This window comes from Calidris pugnax, unplaced genomic scaffold, assembly GCF_001431845.1.
Source record: "Calidris pugnax isolate Ruff unplaced genomic scaffold, ASM143184v1 scaffold138, whole genome shotgun sequence".
Classification (NCBI taxonomy): domain Eukaryota; kingdom Metazoa; phylum Chordata; class Aves; order Charadriiformes; family Scolopacidae; genus Calidris; species Calidris pugnax.
In genome coordinates this window covers 1403732-1429170 of record NW_015090858.1, presented here as the reverse complement: position 1 = coordinate 1429170, position 25439 = coordinate 1403732, and the positions used below count along the sequence as shown (strand labels likewise).

The 25439-nt window shown below is 43.3% G+C and overlaps 1 protein-coding gene across 1 annotated transcript; it reads left to right on the top strand.

The window, feature by feature from the left end:
- The first annotated feature begins 3428 nt into the window (after positions 1-3428).
- On the top strand, positions 3429-24561 carry YPEL1 (yippee like 1). Its single transcript, XM_014944045.1, has 5 exons — positions 3429-3745; positions 7543-7825; positions 18100-18143; positions 19570-19678; positions 20205-24561. Exons 2-5 carry the CDS (start codon positions 7709-7711, stop codon positions 20292-20294), a joined length of 360 nt encoding a protein of 119 aa, XP_014799531.1. The 5' UTR covers positions 3429-3745; positions 7543-7708; the 3' UTR covers positions 20295-24561.
- The last annotated feature ends 878 nt before the right edge of the window (positions 24562-25439 follow it).

Below are 25439 nucleotides of genomic sequence, written 5' to 3'. Positions count from 1 at the left end.
CATGACATCTCCTTTGCTGATCAAGATGAGAGTCCCACTGTGGAAGGCAGACTTTGCCCTGAGAGTTTACAATCTGAATGGTATAGAAATTGAGGCAAGCATTTAATTTCCTCCGTGGTTTTTGTTTTCAGTTATTCCACTGTCTCGGTGGACTACAGGCAGTACTTTCAAGTACATGGTGCTGTATCAGAGGCTCATTCGTACAAGCAACCTTAACCTGCTTCTGAAAGCACTGAATACATCCTTGACATGCCTTTATCTTAAAAGAAAAAAAAGAATAAAAGGATGGTATTCTAACAGTGCAGCTTGTGTATTTGTTACTAGGGAAACAAACAGCCAAGAGAAAGAAACCCTCAGTGTCCTTGTCATTTGGATCTTTCAGTGGAGAAGCAGAGCTTGTGTTCAAACAATGGAAACATTGTTCTGCTGTGGGGATCCTTTGCTGTCCCCACAGAATGACAGACGCTCCTTTCTGCCCCTTGTCCATCTTGTCATCTCTGAAAGAAGAGTCACTTCTATCTCCAGGATTGGACTGATGGTACTTTGTTACTCCTCATGTAGAGTGTAATCCCTCTTTCTGTGTAACCTGGTCAGTTCCTAACACCTAAACCAAGCTCACAGCATCTTTCTCAAGGCAAACAGAAGAGAGAAACCAGATATTGCAAGCATGTACAGCATCACCAGCAATCCCAGGTTTGCGCTTCCAGAGAAACCAGATATTGCAAGCATGTACAGCCTCACCAGCAATTCCAGGTTTGCGCTCTTCGAATCAGTACTGAACCAGAGCTCAGCACGGCTTCAGAGTGCGTGCAAGGGGCACCCTGGCGTTTGCCACACGCCGTGAGGGTGCCTGCGCAGCCGTGGTCCCCAAAGGGCCCTGTGCAGCAGGAACACTGCCTGGGGGAACCCGGGGACGCAGCGGGAGCTTTGCACCAGCTCCAGAGAACCAGCCAAGTGTCAGCCATGGGCTGGGAGAGCTACCTGCAGAGACTGTGCTGTTTTGATTGCGACTTCCTGCTCAGGGCTTAATATTCCTCATTCCTCATCCTCAAAAACAGGATACAAATTGGAGCTATGGCAAACAGGCTGTGGTACAGTATTTAGACCCTGCAAAATACAATATAAATATTACCTGTTATTAAAAGGCCAAAGCAATTACTTCTGAAGCACACATACAGGAGTATTTGTATAGACAACTGCACGGCAGCTGTGTAAATAGAGTGTCAGATCAGGCATGCCAGATGACAACAGCCCTCCGTCGAGACAGGTATCCCTGGACCACATAAAGAACGGAATAAGAGGTCTATCTCCTGAAACAGGGAGAGGTAACAGGCCCCTCAAAATGAAGTAAAAGCAGCAGCTTGTTAAAAATCTGTAAAAGCCCTTTATGGGATATAACAGACTGAAGCTGTTTTTCAAGAAGCACCTCAAGATTTATGTAGTCTCTGCACTGTATCGCATTTAATGTAATTCCTCTACTAAATTATACTACATCCCTGCCGCCTCCTCCGTTCCAATTATTACCTCATTGTGTGTCTGTATCATACGCCTCATCTAACTCACCTGTGGGACCGGGCGAGGAACCGTGGTTCAATGTGCCCTGAAGTCAGTCAAAAGGATTATTTATCACCTTTCTCCTTTTCACAAGACCAGAGCTGCAGCCCTGGAGCTAAAGAGAGGATGGGAAAACTGCAATAAAAGCCCTACTGGAAATACTTTCACAGATGTTTGTTTCCTGCTGTTTTGCCAAAACATGTTTCTTCTTTATTGTGCAAGCGTGAATTTTTTGTTCTGTTTTTCAAGAATGGCTATTAATTTGCCATTAAGAAGGAAGAAACATACGACAGAAATGTATAAACACGTGAATTGTGTTAAAAAATTGACAGGCAGAATAAAATCAACTAGCACAAGGTTTATTGATTATTGTCTCTATCTGAATGGTAATGGATTCTATTTCTCTAAAACCCTGCAAAGTGCCAAGGCCTCTTGGGTACGAAAAACACTTGATAAAGATTTGAAAAAAAAAAAAAAAGAAAAGATGTGAGTACCGACAAGAAGAAAAGGAGGCACAGAAAATGTTATTGATGCTGCATTTATGTAGCATGACAAGAGCCCTGCCTCGGGGTACAGCGTGTAAATGACAGCTTCGTCACGGCTCCCTTGGTTGGTATCTCTGTACTCCTCGCCTGTGGAAACAGAAGAGTACAGCCAAAACAAACAGTGGGTGCCTTTTATTTACTTTTTTTAAGGAAAACAAGATCACTGCTAAGAGACCTCGGATGCTTCTGAAGAGACTTGTATGCCAGTTGTATTTTGGTTTTGTTAATCTTCAAAATAATTCTTTTATGCCTGAAAAGCCATGTATTCTTTACAAGTCCCCTTCCTTGGAGATTTTCAAGACCCGCCTGGATGCAGTCCTGAGTAACATGCTCTAGCTCTAAGCAATCCTGCTTCAGCAGGGGAGTTGGACTAGATGATCTCTATGGTCCCTTCCAACTCTAAAATTCAGTGAAATTCAGTGAAATTCAGTGAAAGTGACGCGTTCTTCCTGAATCAAGAGCTCTGACCCATTCTGCTTCTCTTCCACTCACCAATTGCCTGTTTTCTCTCAATGTTTTTTCCTGCAGCACTGAACTTTTAACAGGCCCGTGTCATCTCTCAGGGTTTTACCTTGTATCAGAAGTGATGTGACAGACAAATAAACCCCTGACACTGCTTGTCGCCACGTTGTCCCCTGAAAACTCCTCTGGGAACAGGCTGGGCTGAATCACAGAATTGTAGGGGTTGGAAGGGACCTTTGGAGATTGTCTAGTCCAGCCCTCCTGCCGAAGCAGGGTCAGCTAGAGCAGGCTGGACAGGATTTTTAGTTTTGAGATAGTCAAAAACAAAGCAGGTTTTGAGTATCTCCCGAGAAGGAGCCTCCGCACCCTCTCTGGCAGCCTATTCCAGCGCCCCGTTGCCCTCGAAGTGAAGTTTTTCCTCACGTTGATACGGAATTTCCCGGCTTGTGCCGGCTGTCCCGCGGCTGGACACCCCGGAGAAGAGCCTTGACCCTATCCTCTCGCCGCCTAACCTTTGAGGTATCGATCAGCGTCGGCGAGATCCCACTCTCAACCTTCTCTTCTCCAGGCTGAACACCACCCCATCCCAGCTCCCTCAGCCTAAGAGAGGATAAAGCCAGGATTGGGAGTGTGGGGGGGAGCGTGTTGCTCCTTGTGGGCCCCTCAGCACCTCAGCGGCCGCGCGCGCTTCCCGCCTCCCAACGCCCCGCGCGCTTCCCGCCTCGCACAGCCACGCGCGCCCTCGCGCCCGGGCCCCGCCCCTTTTCCCCTGAGGGCGAGGGGGGGGGAGGTTCCCGCCTCGCACAGCCACGCGCGCACGCTGATTGGCTGGCGGCGGCTGTGGGAGCGCGTTTAACGGGCGGCAGCGCCGCGAAGAGGAAAACAAAGGCGGCGGCGGCGGGAGGGGGAAGGAGAGAGAGGAGGAGGATGGCGGCGATGGTCCGGCCGCCCCGAGGGCCGCGGGGCGCTCGTCTCCCGCCCGGCCCCCGCTTATGACCTCGTAAGGTTCCCCCGCGAGGTGCGGGAAGCCGCCCCCTTCTTTGTGTTTTTATTTTATTTTTTTTTTAATCGTTCGGTGAGGCCCTCGCCGGCCGCCGCCTGAGGAGAAGGGGGCTCCGCCCGCCCCAGCCCCCCGTCCTGAGGGAAGGGGCCCGGCGCTGCTGGGGTGAGGAGCCGGTGCAGCGGTGAGTACGGGACGCCGGCCCCTCTCGCTGTTGTGTTTTAAGGGGGGGGGAGGGCGGCGGGGGGAGCCCGGCGGTGCTGTGGTGGGGGGCCGCCGGAGCAACTTTGCCGGCGGGAGGAGGGCTCGGCCGCTATTTATAGCGCCTGGAAATGACGGCAGCGCTGCCGGCAGCCTCCTCGTTACCGACGGTTTACATAATTGAAGCGGGGGGTGGGTGCAGCGAGTAGTGGTCCGGGGGTCCCCCCTCCCCGCGCTCCCTCGCGCCCCCCGGGGGCCGTGCGGCCGGTGCCGCCGGTCCGCGTTCGGTGGGGGTAAGAGGGGGACGGCGCTGGGCTGCGCGCCGGCGGTTCGGGGGAAAGGAGCCGTTGTCCTGCGGGGATGGCGGTGGGTTGGCGCTCCGTTGCGCGGAGGGAAGGGGCTCAGCCGCGCTCGGAGCGGCGGCTCCCGCCCGGCGGGGGAGCACAGCGCCGCGCTGCCGGCAACTTTCTTCCCGTGACCGTTTTGGTGTTTTGTGTTGGCTTTTTTTCCCCCTGCCGTTTCCCGGTATCCAAAGCGGACAATGAGGATCCCGCATCCCCACCGTGAACTTGGCGGAGGTGTTCCCGGCTGGGGCGATGGCACGGCGGCTTACCGAACGCGCCCGTCCGGGCTGTGTGCCGCGGGGCACGGGCTCTCGGGCTCATCTTGGGTCACTTCTGCATTTTGATTTTATTTTATTTTTTTGAGTCCAGAAATGACGGAGAGGCCGTTTCTCGGCCGTTCCCTTGCTCCGCGCGCTGCCCGCGGCTCGGGAGGCGGTGCCACCCTCCCCGGTTTCGGGGCGGCGGGCGGCTCGTCGCCTTCCCTCCGCTGCCCGGTCCCCGCCGGGCCGCCCCGGCCCCCCCCGCCACGCTCGCCGGGGTGTTTGTTTACACATCCGGGAGCCGCGCGGGGCGGGGCCCTCCCCCCGCCCCATTGGCCGCCAGGGGTGGTGACGTCACGGGGCGGGGCGGTGGGCGCGCGCCCTCGGTGTCGGGACGGGGCCAGCCCCCCCCGCGCGGCGCTGTCGCGATAGCCCTGGCGCTCGTGCCGCCGCCGAACCGGCCTGTGGCGAACCCGCGCCCGCCTCCGCGCCTCCCTGGCGCGGGCTGCGCTGGTGGCGGAGAATAATAATAAAACAAATAAACAAATGGTTGACTGCGGGGCTGGGCGGCGGCGGCGGCGGCACCGGTGGCTGCCCGTAACCATCAGCGGGGAGGGAGGGAGCGAGGCTGGGTTTATTCACCGCTGTGAGAGCGCGTTAAGAGATGGTCGGTGTTCGGAGCCCGGGCTCTGACATCACAAAGCAGCGGATTCTGTGGTGTGTCTCGCACGCGCAGCGCTGCCGCCTTTTTGAGGAGAGAATCTCACGTGCAGCTTTGTCAGGAGGGCTTTGGGAGCCTTCGGCTTGTGTCCTTGGAGGACTCTGTATATTGAGTCTGAACGAGTCCAGATTGCCTTTAAAAAGTGCATTCAAACAGCTCCTAGGACAACCTTGAAGAAAAATATTTTTCTCTTGTGTTGGATGTGCTGGACTTGTGCAGCATTGAGCTCCTGTTTCTGTTACTGCTCCAAAGGGTCTAATCCACAGTTAGAACATCTTTGCTTGTGGTATGTTTCATTTGGAAACCTGTCTTCCTCCATTTAGTGAAACTAAACAGAATCTGTATCTTCTTAGCATTGAGTTCAGGCAGGGAACTGAAAAGGAACATCATGTTTAATTGCCAGGACTGTATTTTTTTGTGTCTTCTGTTTTTGTACAGGAAAGGTGGGGAGGGATAGGACAAAGGGGAACTGTTTTACACTGAAAGAGGGGAGATTTAGACTAGGTATCAGGAAGAAATGTTTCACTGTGAGGGTGGTGAGATATTGGCCCCGGTTGCCCAGAGAAGCTGTGGCTGCCCCATCCCTGGAGGGGTTCAAGGCCAGGCTGGATGGGGCTTGGAGCAACCTGGTCTGGTGGGAGGTGTCCCTGCCCAGGGCAGGGGGTGGCACTGGGGGGGCTTTAAGGTCCCTTCCCACCCAAACCATTCTATAATTTGTTGCCTTGAATAAGTGTGGCTTAATAACTAGCTGTTTTATGGAAGCAATCTGTTTTCTCCAAACCCTAATCACTCTTCCCTTTGCACCTACAATTAAAGATCTTGGGACAATAGGTATATAATATGTTTAAATTAGATTAACAATAATGATATATTAATAATTAAGTTTGTTCTTCAAGCTAACTACTGGGTTAATATTTCAAACATATTATTGAATCCCTTATCTAATCTGTGTTTTCAGTGACTAGCAAAAGGCCGATAATTCTGGTGTGGAGATAAGTGCTTTGGATGGCAACTTGCTCCCAATGTTGCTTTATGTTTTGGGTTGCATATATTCTGCTACGTGTCTTTTTTGTGGCTTACCTCTGCCTTTGCAATTCTTTGTGTAAGAAATTTTCTTCGGAGTCCTTCAGTAGTTCTTGAGTATTTTCTCCTGCTGCCATCATAAGTTAAGATTAAAAAAAAAACCCAAATCCAACCCAAAACCCTTTAAATCTTGCTGTGTTTGTGTCTTGTGCTAGGCCTGCTGTACAGATCACTTGTGCAAGGCTGCTTCTGAATCACAGGGACCACTTTCTATAAACAATCTTTAATTTATGTGGCTTTCATTATCTGCCTTATTTGTGTTTCTAGTATCCTACCGCTGGCAGAGTGGTTAGCTGCTGCCCTGTGCAGAGTTTACAACTGTGATAAATGTTTTGCGTGCTCGTTTTAATGGCTGGATCACGATACAGTAAATCCTTTCTACTGGCTCTCCTCCTGTGTTTGTGCTCTTGACCTACTCCTCGGTCACCTGATGCTGGTGACACAAGTGACGGCGCCGTGTTCCTGTTTGGATTGCTCATTAGCCTGACGCACACAGCGTGGTGGCTGATGGCCTCGGACCCATCAGTGGGTATTGTGGTGAATATTCAGAATCTGTAATTTTCAGGCAATGTCCAAAAAAGGCTTGGTTTCCAGCAGAGCGGGGAGGTCTGGCCTTCTCTGTTTACGCATGTAATGTCTCTTAAAGGCACCCTGAGGATTAAGAATGCAACTGGGTATTCTCTCTGTAGGATATAGCTTTTATTATCTGACTGATTTTGGTAGCATCCATTAAGCATCTATTCTGGTAGAGTGAGGAAGTATCTAATTAGCTTTGATCAGGACACTAGTCAAAAAGGCTTTTGCCTAAGGCATAATTCTGCTGAGCTTGAAAGAGGAGGAGACAGGGATCCCTGAGTAGGGTGGCAGCGTCTTATTTGGTATTTGACTTAAAGCCAGATGCAATACAGCAAGATTTTTGCTGAAAGCCAAAGTGCAAGTATCGTATGTTTATGGTTGGACACAGCAAGTGTTTTTCAAGGTGCCTTGTCACTTGCTATATTGGAACTGACCACTGGAACTTCAAAGAAAATGAATTTTCTCTAATCCCCAGCCTTTTTGCTGTAATTTTTTGCATGGATAACTTACAGAGTATACCTGGTATATTGTAAAAAGTGCTTGTGGTTTGTAGAGAACTGTTTGTATCTCTTCTTCATTAGAAATGTGATGGAGTAGGTGCTACTAGTGTCACAGAACTGGTTGTTGCTGTCTTGAATGGAGCTTGAATTGAGCAGCTTGGTAGAAAAAAGGGGCCTGTAGTGTAGCCAGGCATTTGCTCTAAATAACGCTTGGCTTTGTCTCTAGAATCGTTGAATAACAAGTTTGTTCTGGCCTTGTTGTAAGCTGCTAATTGTTCTGCTCTTTTCACCTGCAGGTTGTGACTGTTTCTCTTCTGTCATTGGTGTGGAAAGTGCCACACACACTCCAGAACAACAACGGCTTTTGCTTGCATATTCCAGTGTTTCTTTTGTCAGCGAGTTCAGCAAAGTTGTAATTCTTCAAGTGCCAGCCCTGAGCTGAGTGAGGAGCCACCAGCAGAGATGGTAAAAATGACAAAATCAAAAACGTTCCAGGCTTACCTGCCAAACTGTCACCGGACCTACAGCTGTATCCACTGCAGAGCCCATCTCGCCAATCATGATGAATTGATCTCCAAGGCAAGTGGCTTCTTTAGAGACCTCGTGAATTATTTCTTAACCAAAACGGTTATCACTGTATCACTGCTCTCAGTAGATGAGAGATGCAAATTGATGCATCCCTCAAAGTATCTTCCCTGGGTTCACTCTTGGGTCATACATACTGTGTACTGATGACTGGATACATTATGGAAACTTCTGAATATGACGTAAAGGCTGATCTAATCTATTCCCCATATTAACAACCTCTGTCTGCTGTCAGGTGGGTATTGTCTGTGAGCTGTCATACCTGGAAAGGCCAGTAAGGAAAGCTGTCAGAAGAAAACATTGATCTCTGGGTAGGGGAATGATTCTGGGCATGGTTATTCCAGATAAAGATTATTTTGGACTCTACTTGCTGTTTCCAGAATGTGCCACTGCTATAATGGAATATATAAACACGCTTATTTCTGCTGTATGCCAGTTCCTGAGGAATATGATTAGCCAGAGATGTTCAGAATAGTTGGACTGTCTAAAGTTAAGCTCAGAGGGCTGATCTCTGGGTAGGGGAATGATTCTGGGCATGGTTATTCCAGATAAAGATTATTTTGGACTCTACTTGCTGTTTCCAGAATGTGCCACTGCTATAATGGAATATATAAACACGCTTATTTCTGCTGTATGCCAGTTCCTGAGGAATATGATTAGCCAGAAATGTTCAGAATAGTTGGACTGTCTAAAGCTCAGAGGGTGTGTGGATCCTTGAAACAGGCTAGGCCTGTCCTTACCTGTTGCTGGAAGAAACCAAGATTTGTAATGTATGAAATACGTAGGAAAACTTGACGTTTGAGATAAATACTTGACAGACTGGTTCATTCTTTGCTTCAAATAAGCTTCTGATGGATTTGATCTTAATGGTGTCCTGGGAAAAAAAAACAAACAACAAAAAAAACCCCACAAAACACTTGTTGTTTTTCAAACCTCAATACAAATAGCTTTCTATATAACTATTTTGTCAAATAAAAGTTTGTGGCAAACCCTTTATAACTAACTCTATCTGCTCCTGCCTGTTTGTGTGTTCAGCAGCACAAAGAGAATGCTGCTACTTCTGAGTTGAGGTTTTCTTTGGGTGAGGAGAAAGGATCTCTGCTTGCTTACCCCTTAGAGGGTTATCAGGATATGATGGAGTTTCCTTCTGTAGTTTTTATTGTGTTACTAATGTTTCTGATGTTTTGGATCTCAAGACAACTTTTTGATTCAAACAGTAAAATTGGTGACAGTTCTTGGCAGTGTTACTGCTCTGCCTTTGGTCTCTGCCCCTAAACAATTCTTTCCCTTGACTTAGCAGGTGTATTGAGGCCTGGAACTGCAAATGTGACACATCACATGTGAAACAGTGAGCTAGCTACCTATAAAATCATGGGAAGAAATTAAGAGGGAGGACTTATTTTACTTCTATTAACATGAAAAAAGTTCCTCACTTTCTTTATAGTGATCTTACCTTAAGTTTAGCAAAACCAAGAGAAATATTCAAATAGTAATGTGAATGCATCTGGGTTTTGTTTGATTCCATGTTGATTTCAGATTTTGAGTACAAGGAGTCTTTTTTGGCAACACTGGATTGTAAATGACAAGCAGTAATAGCTTCATTATTCACTATGTGTTCTGGGCCAAAAACAGTGGGAGGGGTTCATCTTTCCTGAAGTTCAGGTTGTAGATGCCCACAGAAGAATGAAACTGCTCGCTGTGTCTTCTGAGATGTACAAACTCACTGAAAATGCAATCCAAGCACACACACTTAATAGGAAGCTCTTCCTTTAGTGGACTTAGATATTATTTTTTTTTTTGCATGTTGACTAAACCGTAGCAGTTACCACATGAGCCAGTTGTTCTCCAAGGTCCTGGGAGTTCTGGTCAGTGGAATATTTTGAATATGTTGTTAAGCAAATCACATGTTCATACTATGGCTTCATAAATTTCAATTCACAGAACATGGAGAACTCTAAAATAAAAAACAAACTATCTAGTAAATAAAAATACTTCCAAGTTGTTTCTAATGGTATTGGAAAGGATGATAGATATAGATTGTGCTTATTTCTGGCTTCCATAGCTTTCACTGAAGACATCTTTAAAAAGTTTCTGTACCTGCAGGTTGACCATATGCTTGTTGACCAGCTGATCCCTATTCTGTCAACTTGGGATTCCTTAACCACATTTTATTGTCTCAATCTTTCTGATAATGAGAAATATGTTTACATGTGGGGTGTATCCCTTTGATTATAAAATAAAAAGAACATTTCTCATCTATTGTATTTGGAACATAGCTTTAAGCTTAACCTGCCGCAATCACAACATTGGTGAAGTTCTGATGGAAACAACTGCGAAGCAATAGTTAGGGACACTTGGACCATTAAAAAGTAGTAGTGCTGTCCTCGGGGGTGATAGAGGGAGTGGTGGGAGGAAATAAGATTTGATTTGGTTTAAATGAAAACACAGCTTAACCTGGAAAATAAAACTTGAAGAAATATCCTAGATGACATGTGTAAACATAACTTAGACCTGGAGAAGGACTAACAGATGAGTGTACATCAACAGGTTTTCTATACAAGTCTTTTTTTCTAAAGTTCTCCTTAATGTGCATCCATGAAAGCACCTTCATCTGGAACCCTTGTTACTGTAACTACTCAGCTGCACCAAAAATACTTGAAATAACCTGAAGGTTTGCAAGTTCTGTACTCTTGATGCGTTGCTTTGTGTTAAAGTCCACTCAGATACAAGTAGAGCGGAAATAAGATTTGATTTGGTTTAAATGAAAACACAGCTTAACCTGGAAAATAAAACTTGAAGAAATATCCTAGATGACATGTGTAAACATAACTTAGACCTGGAGAAGGACTAACAGATGAGTGTACATCAACAGGTTTTCTATACAAGTCTTTTTTTCTAAAGTTCTCCTTAATGTGCATCCATGAAAGCACCTTCATCTGGAACCCTTGTTACTGTAACTACTCAGCTGCAGCAAAAATACTTGAAATAACCTGAAGGTTTGCAAGTTCTGTACTCTCGATGTGTTGCTTTGTGTTAAAGTCCACTCAGATATAAGTAGAGTATACATCTCTAGATATTTTCACCCTGTAACCTTGTGTTTTCTGGGCTTAGGGAGGAGTGGGAAGAGTGGTTGAGAACAGGAGCCCCAAGCTAGAGGGTCACCAGTAGTGGACGTGCTGGCAGATGTTACCCTGTACAGCTGAACACACACACACATCATGAACCACTGCTGTAGCTTACACCCCAGTCATCTTGGGGAAAGCACTCATTTGGACGATACTTAATACAAGAACTAACAAACTGTAGAGGACTTTTAGTTTAAATAAGTGTAATTCTGAAGTGGTGTTAGGTACCTCTTAGACGCTACTGATTTGCATTGTTAAGTCTGCAAGTGCTGGATTTTCTGCTTCTTTGGTGAAGACTTCAAAGTGAGCATTAAACATATTACAAAAAATACCATTAGAAGGAGCAGACCAGTCTTCTCTAGACTGGGGGGCATTCGGGGGAAAAACCTGCAGCTTTTTTATTTCTTTAAAGATCAAATAGTTAAAAGACCTGTAGATGTGGTGCTAAGGGACATAGTGGATGCTTGGCAGTGCTGAGTTGATGGTTGGACTTGATCTTGAAGATCTTTTCCAACCAAAACCATTTTGTGACATTTTTAGACTCGCATCCTATGACAATGAGCACAGAGTAACCTCCAGGAACGAGCGACACAAGCCTTAGTACGGAGCAAGGCAGAGAATGGATGCCATAGGAGGCATTCATTGGACTTAAATGTTTGAATAGCACATAAAAAGTGACCCAACAGTGTAAGTTCCAAAGTGCTAGAGAATGGCTTGTACCCACCAAGTTCCAGCAATTGTTCAGAAACTCAGTCAATGTCCAACAAATGGCAAAGCAACACATATGCCTAATAGAAGTTTTGGAACCCAGTGGAGGTATTGTACAGTGTAATGCTTTAAGAGAGCTGACCTGCTTGAAAGACTGTTAAATCATCTTGTAAAGTGCCTTAATGCTGGGGGTGGAAGAAGATCTGGATTACTTTGTATAAATACTGTCAACTTTCTTCTGTCTCGTTCATTGCAAAGAATGCTGACCAGAGGGGGGAAAAGTCGGGTGAAGTCACAGACCAGACTAGATGTGTCAATGTTTTCAAGAACAAGTTCTGCATAAAGGTATATATATACACACATAACTGTCACTGAGTTCACTTGGAAATCCTTGCCCCTCATGGGTAAAAGAGCAATCTTGGTGGTTAAATTTAGTTCTCCAAGGCATTTGGTGTGTCTGCTGTTATATTATTGATGAGAAGGAAGAGTCTTCAGCTTAAATAGATGCCGAAACGTTTTTAGCCTTGCTTAGCAATCTGTGATTTTGCCCTCCTCTGTTTAACTGATGAGTTCAAGAGGAATTTTTTTAAGTGTTTGTTGTCATTCAGTAAATGTGCTGTTCTTAGCTTGGTGCAATTTGGTAATCCCCCTTTGCTCATGATATAAGGAGTGTTTGGCCTGTTGTATGGTTGAAGTTCCCTGCTGAAAAAGCTGAGAGTGGGCCTAGTATCATAAATATTCTGGTGATAATTTCTTTTTCTCTAAGAGAATTCTATTTTTTGGGGTTCTGGTTGGTTTGTTGTTGGTTTTTTTTTCCTCTTGGGGGAAGAATCTGGTTGTTGAAGAGAAGCAATCTTTGGAAAACATCCAGTAGTAGATTTGAAGGCTTAAAGGAGTTGGAAAGTGTGCAAGGCAAGTGTTCCATTCTACGGGTGTTCTGACATAATCGTTTCTGAAATATATTCAAGATGCTGTATAGCTCAAGGTAACTTGTCCTGCTGACAAAGTCTTCACTTCAGAAACACCATTTCCCCGGATCTGCTGGCATGTGACAAAGTCTTCACTTCAGAAACACCATTTTCTGGATCTGCTGGCATTCAGGTTTTGGGGTGGAATTTTTGAAGGTTATTCTCTACATATGCTTTATTAAAATCAGTAAATAATTGAATGGCAGTGTACTTCCAAAAACTTTTTTAATACATATTCTAGAATAATCTAGAATGAATTACTTGCCTAGGAAGTAGCTGAGCAGCATTATCTCCAGTTATATGCAGTATTGAGGAGTCGGATCTGAGAGAAACATCAAATGAGACAATTTTTTTTCCCCCGATGCTTTTTTTTTTGTCTGTAACTTATGTTGAATTCCACATTCTGAATTTATTTTGCAAATCTTGACATGACAGGATAGCCTTACAGCCTCTGATGCGTCTTGCTGAGGAGATGATCTCAGACATCACAGCACTTGTATGTGTTTCTGGTTTACCTTAAGAACACTGTTCCTGTGAATACTGTCTTCTGAACTAATCAGCAGTATTTCTTTAAATTGCATATTTGTTCAGAATACTAATCCAGCTTGATCTGTTTTGGCTTGTAAAGCAAACTAGAAAATGAAAGGAAACTCAAGAAAATGAAGCAGAAACCCCAACCTATGGACTTCTTTCCTTGCCATTCTTTAGAATGGTTTTTCCATGTTTGCAGCAGTTTGCAAGTTGTGCTTAAAGACGATGATGTTAATGCCATTCTGACTCGCCTGTGGTAATGCCTGCTGTACCCTTAATGCATGCTAAGATGGCAGTTTCTCTGGGTGTTTTCTGTGGAGCGTGAGCTCCAGCAACACAATCTAATCCTGTCTGTGGGGAATAATTAATGACATAAGCTTTTGAGTAGCTTCCCTTCCCCCACCCGTGCCCTGAGGTACCCCTCAGAGCAGAAAATACATATTCTGCTTAAACTGAGACTTCCTTTTCTCCTAAAACAGGTAATCCTGGTGTTAGGGATAATGGTGGGTTTAACTTAGAAGTGTAGATGATGTCTACATCTGCAGGTATGTGCTAGTGTGTGAGTGAGGCGTTGATAAAGTTTCTTCACTACAAACTGAATCAATGATGGGTCTGTCGGATGGCGTGAAGAGATCATGGGGCCAAGCTGTTGGAGTTACAGCCCTAAGCAGAGTTAAACAATTCTGCTTACACTGTCGGACATTCTAGGTACTTTCAGCTGTGCTGAAACAGGGAAGAGTTATGGATCTTGTAGATCTTCCTGTAGGAAAGGACAGGTAGTCAAAGATGGGCGTCTCTAGGGACAAAGTTAACGCATAAATCAATGCAATGAAAAAGCAGACTTAAAATAAGTTTGTTTTAACTGCGAATATTAGTTGAACTGATAAATTGCCCAGCTTCTCAGTAAAAATCCTGATGGATGTGAGTCTTTAATTAATGACAGTTGGTCACACTTGCTGCTATCGTCTAATTCCTCTCCACTGGGTAAGACGCTTACTTCAGACTCAGAATTATGACAGTTTTAATGGAACATTCTGCTTTAGTTATGATTTATGTGTGGTGCGAGCAGTCTTGGAAGTGCTGAGAGAGTCTTGCAGAGTAGAAGTTTGCAATTGGTAGATGATGTGTGTCCCAAAGAAGAGCCGTTTGCAGGAGACTGGTTTGAACAGTTGTGCCTGTTAGTCCTTGGCGCTGCCATTTAAAAGAGTCTCTTCTTTCATCCCCTTTGAGGAGCTGACACACAAGGCGTTTAACCTGTCAGTCTCTTAACTTTCCTATCAGTACAACTGAATCATACAGTGCAGAGTGTGAGAAACTTAGTGCTGCTAAAAACAAATGTTTGTTCAATATTAATTTTTTTTTTCTGGTTATGCAAAATACCCTGTTTACAGCCAAGTGACAAGCTTAGCAAGCAGTTCCAGTGCTGCAATGAAGTGTCCTCATCTCTAGTAATAGGGTGCACCAGGAAGTAGAGCTCTGATCATAAATCTTTCTTATACCTAATCGGTGTTCTGTGGTCAAGAGAATGCTTATGTGGCAGATGTAAACCTTTTTGTGGTGTTTGTTCAGGCTTTTGGGGAAAAAAACATGTGTGAATGAGAAACTACGACTGTCAAGCTCTGACAAGAAATGCACAAGAAAAATTAAAAGGCACGGGAATTTAAAAATTGATAACTTTACAGTGCTTTTACTGCATCAGTGTATTAAGAGTCCCACATGGATGGATGGCAGCCCATTCGGTGCTCAGTGATACATTGATGTTGTGATTTTAAAGGAAAGCCTGAGTTCCCAGACGTAGGTTCTCTGGTCCAGAAGGCAGTAACACAAGTTGCCACTGGCTGCTGCCAGGTTACCTGCGAGTAATCAAATGTGGAGGAACTCGCTCTTCCCAGCTGGGTGAAGAAAATGTAGTTCTATGGAATGTAAATGGAATATTTACCCTCTAAACTTGTACATAGGTTGGAAAGATGGTATCGAATTAATTGGCCAAACTCTGCTAACAGGAAGTTGAAGAAGGTGGGGATGCAGGAGCTTTTCACAATAGGATGTTTGTGAACAGATTTTCATTCTAAAACCCCTGTCCCAGGAAAAGGTTCTTTTTGTGTTGCTTCTCCCTCCACCGATAATCTTGAAAATTAGAAAGTAATGAAGATGCCTGTTTCTGAGGGGAAACGATGCCCTAGGAGGGTATGGCATATTTATTATTTAAGGCAACAAAGTTAAGGGTGCAAGAAAAGAAAAGTCGTCTTTAAAAATACATCAGGAGAAAAGAACAGCTAAAGCACTACTTTCCAACCTGTGGTTTGTATTTCATTTGGCTGGAGGTTTTTTTCAGCTTATGAAACGAGAGGGGAAGAGCTTCTTGTTCTGCTATTCCTGGCATCCTGTTACTGCCTTCTGCTTAATTTTGAGAAATGCAGGGTCAAAGGAGAGCTTTTATTAGGTGATATTAAGTCAAGACTAAACATAAACTTGGCAGAAATAATTGTGTAAGTAGTTCAGAAGTTCTCCTCACTGTTGATTTGTTCTGGAGTCGTCTCTCTCAGCTTGCTGGAGATCTTCAAGTATGGCATATAAGTAGTTTAAAAGGTGATTGTGTAGGACCAGACAAGAAAACACATTCATTTTTATGCGGAGGTGATTGTGTAGGACCAGACAAGAAAACATTCATTTGTATGCGACTGGCATGTGTAATTACATGTAAATAGAGAAACCAGTACATGATTAATTTAATACGAGAGACTATTTCATGGTGCAGTTTGAAAAAGGATTTGTGAATTCTACTTCACAACATAAAGTTTTCAAAGCAAGGAGAAATGGCTGCAACAATTTTAATGCAAGAGTTTTTACAGTAGCTTAACCAGAAATAATGGTCATCTTGGCTTTGGAAGCTTTCTCTTAATTTCAGGTACATGGATCAAGGAAGTTCTGGTTTAAGTTTACTTCTTAATGAGTAAGAGGACCCTTAAAGTGTTTTCTTAAATTTTGGGGTTGCACAACTGCAGTTGTCTAAAGTCATGTGTAGTTGAATCAGGCAGGTTCATGGGCAGTTTTTGAGAGTCTATACGTGAAGAGGGTTTTGTTTCCACCCGCAGTAAGAATTCTGTGCTTCGTTATGATTGTGAGACCTGGGCTCTAATATAGAGCAGTGCTTATTCTCTAGGAGCTACAGACTGTGGGTCTGTACCCTTCTGCCAGTTTGTGACGTGTGTTTGAGTGTTTTAGGGGAACTGAACCAGCGGTGGGGTGTTCTGTTTGTTTTAGAGGAGGTGTGAGGATTACTTTCTGGCAGCGCTGGCTCAGGCTCTGCTCAACCGAGTCTCTCCTTTCAGGGTCAGTCCTACCTGGGGTTTTAGCTTTCACGTCCCACACAGCCTATCTTTTTTCCTTGCCTGGTGAAAAATAAGACTGGCAGTTCTGGCTAATGAAGAAAAGTACCTTTTCTTTTGCCTTTGCTATAGATGAAGAAATATGTTCTGTCAATTAAAATCTCCATTTAATAATTCCTTTAAATGGTTGCTAAAATAATACTAAAATATTAATGCTATAAACTGTTAGGTAGATTTCCATGAGTAGCTAAGACAGTTTAATAGAAACAATAACAGAAAAGGAAGAATAACAATAACGATGAAATGGGGCACTCACTGCCTGGTGAATCGATACCATCCTAAGCCAAGCCCTATTGATATACTGAGCATGAAGTCTATGGTATAGAACATTTCATTGGCCTTTCTGTCCTTCTGTCTGTGCTTCTATGGAAGCTGCAAAAAGTCCTTGATTAATGTAAACATCACTTAGCAAAAACTAAAACAATAGGTATTATTGATACTCCCTTCACAGCAATCACTAGAACAAAAATTAACTTTCCCAGCTGAAGCCAGGACAGTTAGGGAAGGGAAATTCTGGGAAAAAAAAGTAATTAAGGCAGTTTAGGGATATTTTTTTTTTAATGGAGTTCAGTATGGAAGAGAGAAAAAAGAAAAAGATTTGTTTTGGTGTGATGGTAATTAAGGCAGTTTAGGGATATTTTTTTTAATGGAGTTCAGTGTGGAAGAGAGAAAAAAGAAAAAGATTCATTTTGGTGTGATCCTGTTTGACTGGGAAATAATGGCTATGTCTAAATTATCAAGTAATTCAGTACAGAAGGAACAAATCAACAGATGAAAGCAGTGATGTGTCTTACATGCGTTTTGCATGTTTTACCCGTGGCAGGATCCAGTCTGCTCACAAGTTTTTCTGGGCGGTTTGTAGCTTGGGGCTGTCTGGGCACAGGCTGAAGCCTTTACGCCGTCATTAGTGACACGGAGCGCACCCAGATCCAGCCCTCACCTCTTGTCCATAACCTGTGAGAGAGGTTTGAAAGCATATGGCTGTGCTTGGGCATTTGATGATAACACTTGTTTATTAAAATAAAGCAGAGCTTATAAACTGCTCAGCTGCGTTTCCTGGATGCAGTATGCTGGTTTTTAGCTTGGTCCAGAATTTCACTGGTCTTACATCAAACGATGCAACAAACTTGGAATAAATCATCTTTCGGGTGCAGCAGGAGAGGAGATGGAAATAATTCCCCTTGAGCTAAAAGCCGTTTATTTTAATTAACATGAAGGATGTCTAGGAAAATGAGAATTGATATTTTGCAGAGGGGGGATAGGAAAAAAGTATGTTTTGTTTGCATTACGGACATTTACTCTGAACAGTGATACTTATCAACTTAAAGTTGTTGCTAGAAATATAGTGTGGGTGAAAACTTTGCTGACCAGGCTTTCCTGTAAATAATTGGTATAAAGTAATTAATCTGAAATCATTTGTATCTGCATTACATTTATATGCTTACTAACACACCCTTCTGGCACTATTTTTTTGGTCAGTGGGGGTTTTTTTGTGTTAACAAGTGTTAACTTGTATTAACAAGTGCAATTATTTTTTTTAACTGCAGTCCTTCCAGGGAAGCCAGGGACGAGCCTACCTCTTTAATTCTGTGTAAGTATGTTGTTACGGTTATACACACTACCTACAGCATGTATTTTTTTGGGGTATGCTTCATAAGTGGAAAACAGTGGGAATTAACGCACCTGTACTTTGCCCTGTTCTTTTTAATGTTGGCTTTACTCACCAGCAATAGTTATTAAAGAGCCTACTGAGCTGATTCGTAAGTATCCCTTAGTTTATCTTATATTTTAAGTAATTCTGCTAATAGCTGAAGGTTTAGGGCAGGCTGTTAGTATGAAAATCCTTTTGTATATGCAGTGGTAACTGTCTTGAGTAAGAGTTGCCATTTTGAGATATTCCAGAAGTTGAAATATATTTTGTGACTGTAAATTTGCTTTGGACAACTCTGCTGTAGTCTAAAGAAGAATTTTCCAGTGTGATAGATACATTTGTGGGTTAATGTTTCAGTAAACTTGGTACATCTTAAATGACCTTAAATATTGCAAATGTGCTGGAGGCTAAAGGTCTCTGTGATCTTATCAAGCCTAATATTTGCAATTTTAGGCATGTTCTGCCCATGATAAAAGTCTCTTTGAAATTATTAATGTGTGTATTTTAAGATTCTAATATGCAGGATTGCATTTTGGTCTTTATTTTTCAGCAATTTATGGTGTTGCAGCATTTTGGCAAAAGAAGTGCAGTTAAGTGTCTTAGTCTATTTTAGACCAGGATAATGGAACTATAACTGCAAAGGATTTGGTTGCAGATCCTTGAAGTTCTTTTTATATGTACTTGTTCAGTGGTGACTTGGTACTTCTCGTATAATTGCAGTAGCAAGAATCTGGTAATACAACAGCAAAAAATGGCAAAATTTTGTTCTTGTATAACACTGTAAACACTTGGTTTAGTCTTGCCTCACAGTTTCTGCATAGACTCTTATTCATGAAAAAGCTAGCTTGATGCAGTCCTTCATGGGATGTTTTGTTTTGATATTGCTGTTTGTTCATCATGGCTTAGTCTGCTGATCTGCAGCAAAGAAATATTTATGAGGCTTTTTCCTTGCTGCTATTTTGGAGTTGGTTCTAAATTCAGCTGTTGGTGCTGATTTACAGGTACAGACTTCCATCAAAGAGGTCTCAAACTGTTTCTGAGGAAAAGCCCAAATTGTAGAGGTGTCCAGTTACTGCTTGTGTTCTGTTCCCTGAAAGTTTAACTATTTCCTCTGGTTTTGTTGATGGGAGTGAGTGGAAATCCCCAACAGTTTGCTGTTTAGACTACCCACTTGAAAAATCAAAAACAAAGCCCTTTTTTCTTCCTGTCCTTCATTGTAGCAGAGGAAGTTACTTGTATGGCACTGAATAAGTTAGTCACTTCTTGTTTTTTTTTTTTAACCATTTTTTGTCCTCTGGAGAAAAAGAAGATAACAGGTAAGGAAAGAAACACCCTCATGCAATTAATGTAACTTCTTTTTTTCCAGGGTAAATGTGGGCTGTGGTCCAGCAGAGGAGAGAGTCCTTCTGACAGGTTTACATGCTGTAGCAGATATCTATTGTGAAAACTGTAAAACCACTCTTGGATGGAAATACGTAAGCAATTTACTTAAGCCTTCAATAAATGTTTATATGTTGAAGCACTGATATTTGAGCAGGTGGTTGAGGAGCACCTGTACTGACAGTTCAGGGCAGTTAGCTCTAGTGCTTTCGTATATATCAGACTGAAATACAGTTTTGCTTCCTCACATCTGCTGGAATGCTGTAGCAGATAATAACTTTGTTCTGGACTGCAAAACAAGAATGAGCTATAGGTGCTATTACAGCTGTCTCATACTTCTGTAATACCTTTTTGCAAGATTACCAGGCACGTACACTAAATCAGATGGAAGATTGTCAAAGTGGGTCTTTAATATCTTGGGTTGCAAAAGTTGGTTCATATAGCAAAAACATGAATTATGATAAAAGGTACTGAGCATGTTTGCACTGCTTCTGGTGTCTGAGAAGTTTTCTGTACACTTCCACACTTACCTGTAACGTTTGCTGCTGTTCTGCAAGTTTGATGTTTAAAATACTTCATTTCCCCAGCTTGATGCAGCATCTTGGTTTTTCTTCTTTCCAGGAACATGCTTTTGAGAGCAGTCAGAAATACAAAGAAGGAAAATTTATCATTGAACTTGCCCACATGATAAAAGACAATGGCTGGGAGTGAATCGCCACCTTTTTCCTTTTGTTTGGACAATATTCTGTGGAACATGCTTTACAAAGACTAACGCAAAGTAAAGGAAGAGCTTGGCTAGAGTGGCCCTGAGAATATCACTGAACTCTGAAACCTCACAAATGAGTAGTGTAGTGTAAGTGGCTATTTCAGGCCATGTTTGCCTTTTCTCCTTGTGTAAGTTCCCTCTTTTTGTACGTGTATTATTGTGTGAACAGTTGTTTTGGAACATTTTGGATGACCTTTTTCTAAACTCTCTCAAACTAGAGAAACAGTTCACTAATTGAAAACGGATTTTACTGGTTAGCGTCTCTCTGACCTATGCCTTTAACGCTACCTTCTGCTGTGCATGCTTCTTGCCTAAACACCCACACTCCAGTCCTGTAGAAGTTCTGTATCTGAGCAGTCTGAAAGAATGTATGGGATGGGGTGCTTTTTTATATGTAGCAATTTCTGATGTGTTTGGCAGTGAAGAGGATGCAGTATTGTAGTTATTAATTTCTTTTTTAAATTTGAGTGTACCACAACCTATGTACATCTTGTAGGTGAATTGGTTAAAGGTACAGTGCTCACTTTAAAAAAATATTTCAATTGCACTGACTGAAGTTAGCAGGTCTCATGTTTTTAGGAAAAGTTATGCTAGAGGTTCGGTATCTTAATGAAATACCTTAGAAGGATTTTCAATCGATAATGCTATAGAATATGTTCATTTAAGACCAACGTATTCCCTAAGGAATTTGCTGGAAAAGAAATTTATAAAACTATAGCTTGCAAGATTAAAAAGGCAGAAAAATATATGCATCTTCTATTTTGGAAAAAAGAAAAATTAGTCGGTGTATTAAAAAGTTTTGGTACTGTACCTTTGCCAGTAACAGGGACTTGTGCATCAGTAAAGTTTAATGGCTGGTTCCATGTAACTGTATAGTCCTAATGCACTGGACAAAGAGGTTGATATCAAGGAAACCTGTTGAAGTATTCTGCTTCTGCTACATTTGAACAAAAATACTTATTTTTGTGAGAAATGGCCAGAGCCTATGACATGAAAATTAATATAGTACCTGTAGGAAGAGGAGGAGTAATAAGAGGGAAGGGAAGTTTGACTCATTTTTTTCATAAAATAACAAGATAATTTTTAAAAATTGGGGGTGGGGAAAGGGTTTCTTGGTTTGCTGGCTAAATCATCCCCAAGTACCTTTTTATAAGAAAAATTTATATGAAACTCACCTTCTCTTTTGTTCTCACACTGTTTCTTGAGTGGAATGAGTTAATGAGAGAAACTTCTGGAAAGCGTATGCACGGTATTAGCTGCTGGTGACTGTGCATGCAAATTCTAAGCAACTATGAAACACTCTACATAAATTTGCTAACTTTATTTTTCAAATTTAACAGTCTCTGAAGACTTTGTATTTTAATCCTTAATGCTCGAGGACAAAATGTTTGGAAAAAACCCCCTTTAACACTACATAAATACTATAACTGAACAATATAGAAGCCTTGCAATACAGAACCGTTTTCTCTCAATAACAATTCTAATGTGGCACCTGCAAAGCTGGTCACAGGTGCTGTTGCTGCTGTTACGTTTTTGGGAATCTCTGATAGGCTTTCTGAACTCTGCTGCACTTTAGAAATTTTGTCATACATGAAAAATTACGCCAATGGGTAGGGGCAATACAGATGTCTCAGACCAGCTTTCGGGTGTCTGTGGAGAGGAGAGTTCCCCACGTGTGTGCGTTCCCTGCGATGCAGGCTGGCTGAACTGCATTCCTGGTGGTGTAGCCATCTACACCTATGAATTAGACATGTAAGAATTAGAGAAGCAATTAAAGCTGTTGGATTTCAGTCCAGAGACCTGTGGTGGTACAGTCGTGTTCGTCCTGGATTTTGTGGCTTACACGTCACTAGTCCCTGTTGGCATCACCAGGCTTCAACGTGCCCCTGTTAGCCATGCCATTGGTGCAAGATGCGCTTCTGTGCTGCCCCATCTCTTGATCTTTTTGACCTGGATATCTCGGGATTTTGTTTTCCTCCATTGTAATGTGTGTTGCCAACAAAGAGGGCACTGAATCTTCTATCAGCAAAAAGTTTGTGTTGGCTTCAAAGTCCAGGGCAACGTTGCTTCTTGTGGACACGCTGAAGTAAAGTCTGTGTGCCTCTGGGCTCTTCTGATTTCCTGGCTCCAGACTTGCTGAAGCAGCTGGGCTGACGACAAAGTAATGGCTGCTTTTCCATAGAGAGTTGACATTAAAGAAAATATGTAAAGTATTAAAGTTTTTTCTCTCTAAAATTGGGGGTTTGGCTATCTCCTGTTAGTAAGTCAATGCTGTCTGTAACACACTCTGATTCTTACTTAGAAGTTCAACCTCTTTCTTCAGTGCATTATTTATATTTTGAACTGGACATTTTCACCAAAACCTTAATTAACTTTGATGCCAAAGGTTGGGACTTCATCAAGTGCTTAGCACATAGAGCTTCAGACTGCTGGCATAAAGAGTTAATGATCTATATGTGATGTTTATGGCTTTTAAGAGACCCAAACAAAGCAATATTCTTTTTGGTCTTTTAAGAGTGGACACTTAGAAGGAGTAAAGTCTAGAACTAGGACAGAATTGCTGTTTCATGCTGCCATGTAACAATTCTCAAGGCTTGTTCTACTGAGGGAATATGTGAATTTTCTTCCTGTGTTGCTTGGCAGCATCAGTGACTATTTTCTCCCCTTTTAAAGATGTAGAGAGTTCTTGTTATTGGTTTTGGTGAAAGTAGGATCCAGATAGCAATGGCTGCTGGCTGATGTGAAGAGGTCAGTCTGGTCACTGAACCGTCCAGCAGCCATTTGAAAGCAAAATAAACTTACTTGAAAAAAAAATTTTACTAAAGCATTTTCCCTCTAACCAATTTTTGTAATATATTAAAGATTATATTTAAAGTTTGTATGTGTTTGCTCTGGGCAAGTTTACTTCCCCTCCAACTTGAGCACTTTTGTTACTTGTACTGGTTATTTTTATTGTTGGTCTTAACATTTATTTTGTATTTTGTTTTTTATAAACTGTAACAAAAAGCTTTTGTGAACCTTTGTTTCTTGCTGGCTCTTTCTTGGACCAAATGAACTGACTATGAGCTGGCTTAGAAGAAATGTTCATTGGGATGCATAGGAATTTGCTAGCAAAAATGTACATGTATTGAAAGGTTTTTTTCTCCTCTGAACCTCTAAAGCCACGCCTGTCCTGAAGTAATTGATCATAATTTGATGTGACTTTAGCAATCTGACCACCCATTCTCTGTCTAGGTCCAAAATACAGGCTATGACAATGGTGTTCCAGGGCCAAGTCTGCCTCCAAACACTAGGGTTACGCTCTGGCTGGTCACTCCAAGTACCTTTTCAATTAAATAAAAGGCAATGCTGCTGTCTGTAAAAATTCTGTGAAGCTGCAGACTTGCTGTGAGATGAGCTGCAGGATGTGGTGAGGGATGGTGGACACATCAGCTGAGCCACTCGCTGTGTGCTCCTGGCAGTCCAGTAATACCGGTTTTATCTGCCAGTAAAAAAGGCCAGAATATGAATTTCCCTCATTTGTAAGCTGTACGATGACAAACTATATTGATGAAGTTTGTTATAATTCCATCTCAATTTCCCCCTGGCCAGGTCTAGCGTAACAGCCCCTCCGCTGGCACACCCCGGGTCCCTCGCCGTCCCAGGGAGAGGAGGGGGGATGCAGGTGGTGAAATGGCTCTGAATTGAGGCTGTGACCAACAGCCACGACTGCCCACAGCCGGGGGGTCACCGCGCTCCCTCGGGGTGTCGGGTGGGTGCAGGGGGGAGGAGTGCTGTGTACCCCCGTGTACCCCCCCAGGCTCCTCTGGGCGGGGGTGACTGGTCCCACACTCCCAACATCTCCGTTCCTCGGGAATGGCGATGAGTGGAGGAAGCTGTCAAATTACTGTTAAACTCTGGACACTCCATTGTTGCTCATTGAGACTCGTGTTAAGCCAACCAGCAGAATAAACGCTGCAAGAGGAACGGACGCTTCAGAGGTTTCTTTTTTTTAAGGACTGTTACAAATGGTTTAAGGCCTAAAGCATGAGTCGTAACTGGCAGTTGAGTTGTGCCTCATTGTTTCTTAAACTCTTTACAAGGCTTTCTTTTACAGGTGACATGGCTGTGTTGCTGTTTTGTCCTAGCAATACTGTACATCATTTGTTGTTTCACTATATTGTATCTACTTGAGGTATCACAATAAAAGCTTTCAATTGTTTTGTTGAGTTACTTGTTATTTTTGTGCTGTCTTTTCTTGTTCGTTCGGATTCCCAAAACCCAGCTGCAGGAGCTCTGTGCCCTGTCTGTGCAAACAAACTTTTTTTCCAAAACTTTCTTTCACAGCCCACTGGAAGCGGGGGATCTCATAACGGAGTGGGGCTGCCAAGGGCTGTGTTTTGCAGCTGGGCTCGGGGAGGGGGGGATAGCTCCATCTGGGAGACGGGTTGCAGATGTAAAACATGTGCTTTTGAGGGCTGGGGGGGGCTTTCCCAAACAAATGTATTTCCTAAACAAATATAAATAGCTTGTCTGCCATGCGCAGGGGAGACCTGCTGATATTACCACGGTGAACCTTGGATCTGTTGATCTGGAGCCACTGTGGAGGCACGTGCCACAAAGCTGGGTTGGAAAGGTCTGAAGGGTCACCAGGATGGGGGTGAGCACTGAGCTCTGCAGAGACTGCAAGTGCAAGTCAATGGGAAAAGATGGAATTTTGCAGCAATTCGGGTCCCCCAAAGCTTTTCACCTCCGTGCCTTGTGTTAAATGGCAAAAGGAGCTGCTGTTCGTGCCTGGGGGAGAGGAACGTGCCCCATCACCATCACCCTGCAGCTCGGGGCACAGCTGGGAACCCACAGCTCTCCCAGCAGCCACTGTCTGTGGAAGAGGCTGTTCCTGGCCATCATCTCATTACAGGCCTGAATTAATCACCTCTTTCCCTCTGATAGTCAAATAAGCAGGCTTGCCCTGGATGACACGCTCCACTTGGTGACCTGGTGTAACTAACACTGTAAATCCGCTCTGCCTGTCTGCTTAAATTATCTTCACTCCTTTTCTTCCTCTTCTACCTTCCTCCTTCCTCAGTTCCCCACTTTTTATGATGCCCATA

Coding starts and splice junctions, on each gene's coding strand:
- YPEL1 (XM_014944045.1), top strand. CDS start 7,709: ATGGTAAAAATGACAAAATCAAAAACGTTCCAGGCTTACCTGCCAAAC. Junction 7,826..18,099: donor ATGATGAATTGATCTCCAAG/GCAAGTGGCTTC, acceptor TTTTAACTGCAG/TCCTTCCAGGGAAGCCAGGG. Junction 18,144..19,569: donor GCCTACCTCTTTAATTCTGT/GTAAGTATGTTG, acceptor CTTTTTTTCCAG/GGTAAATGTGGGCTGTGGTC.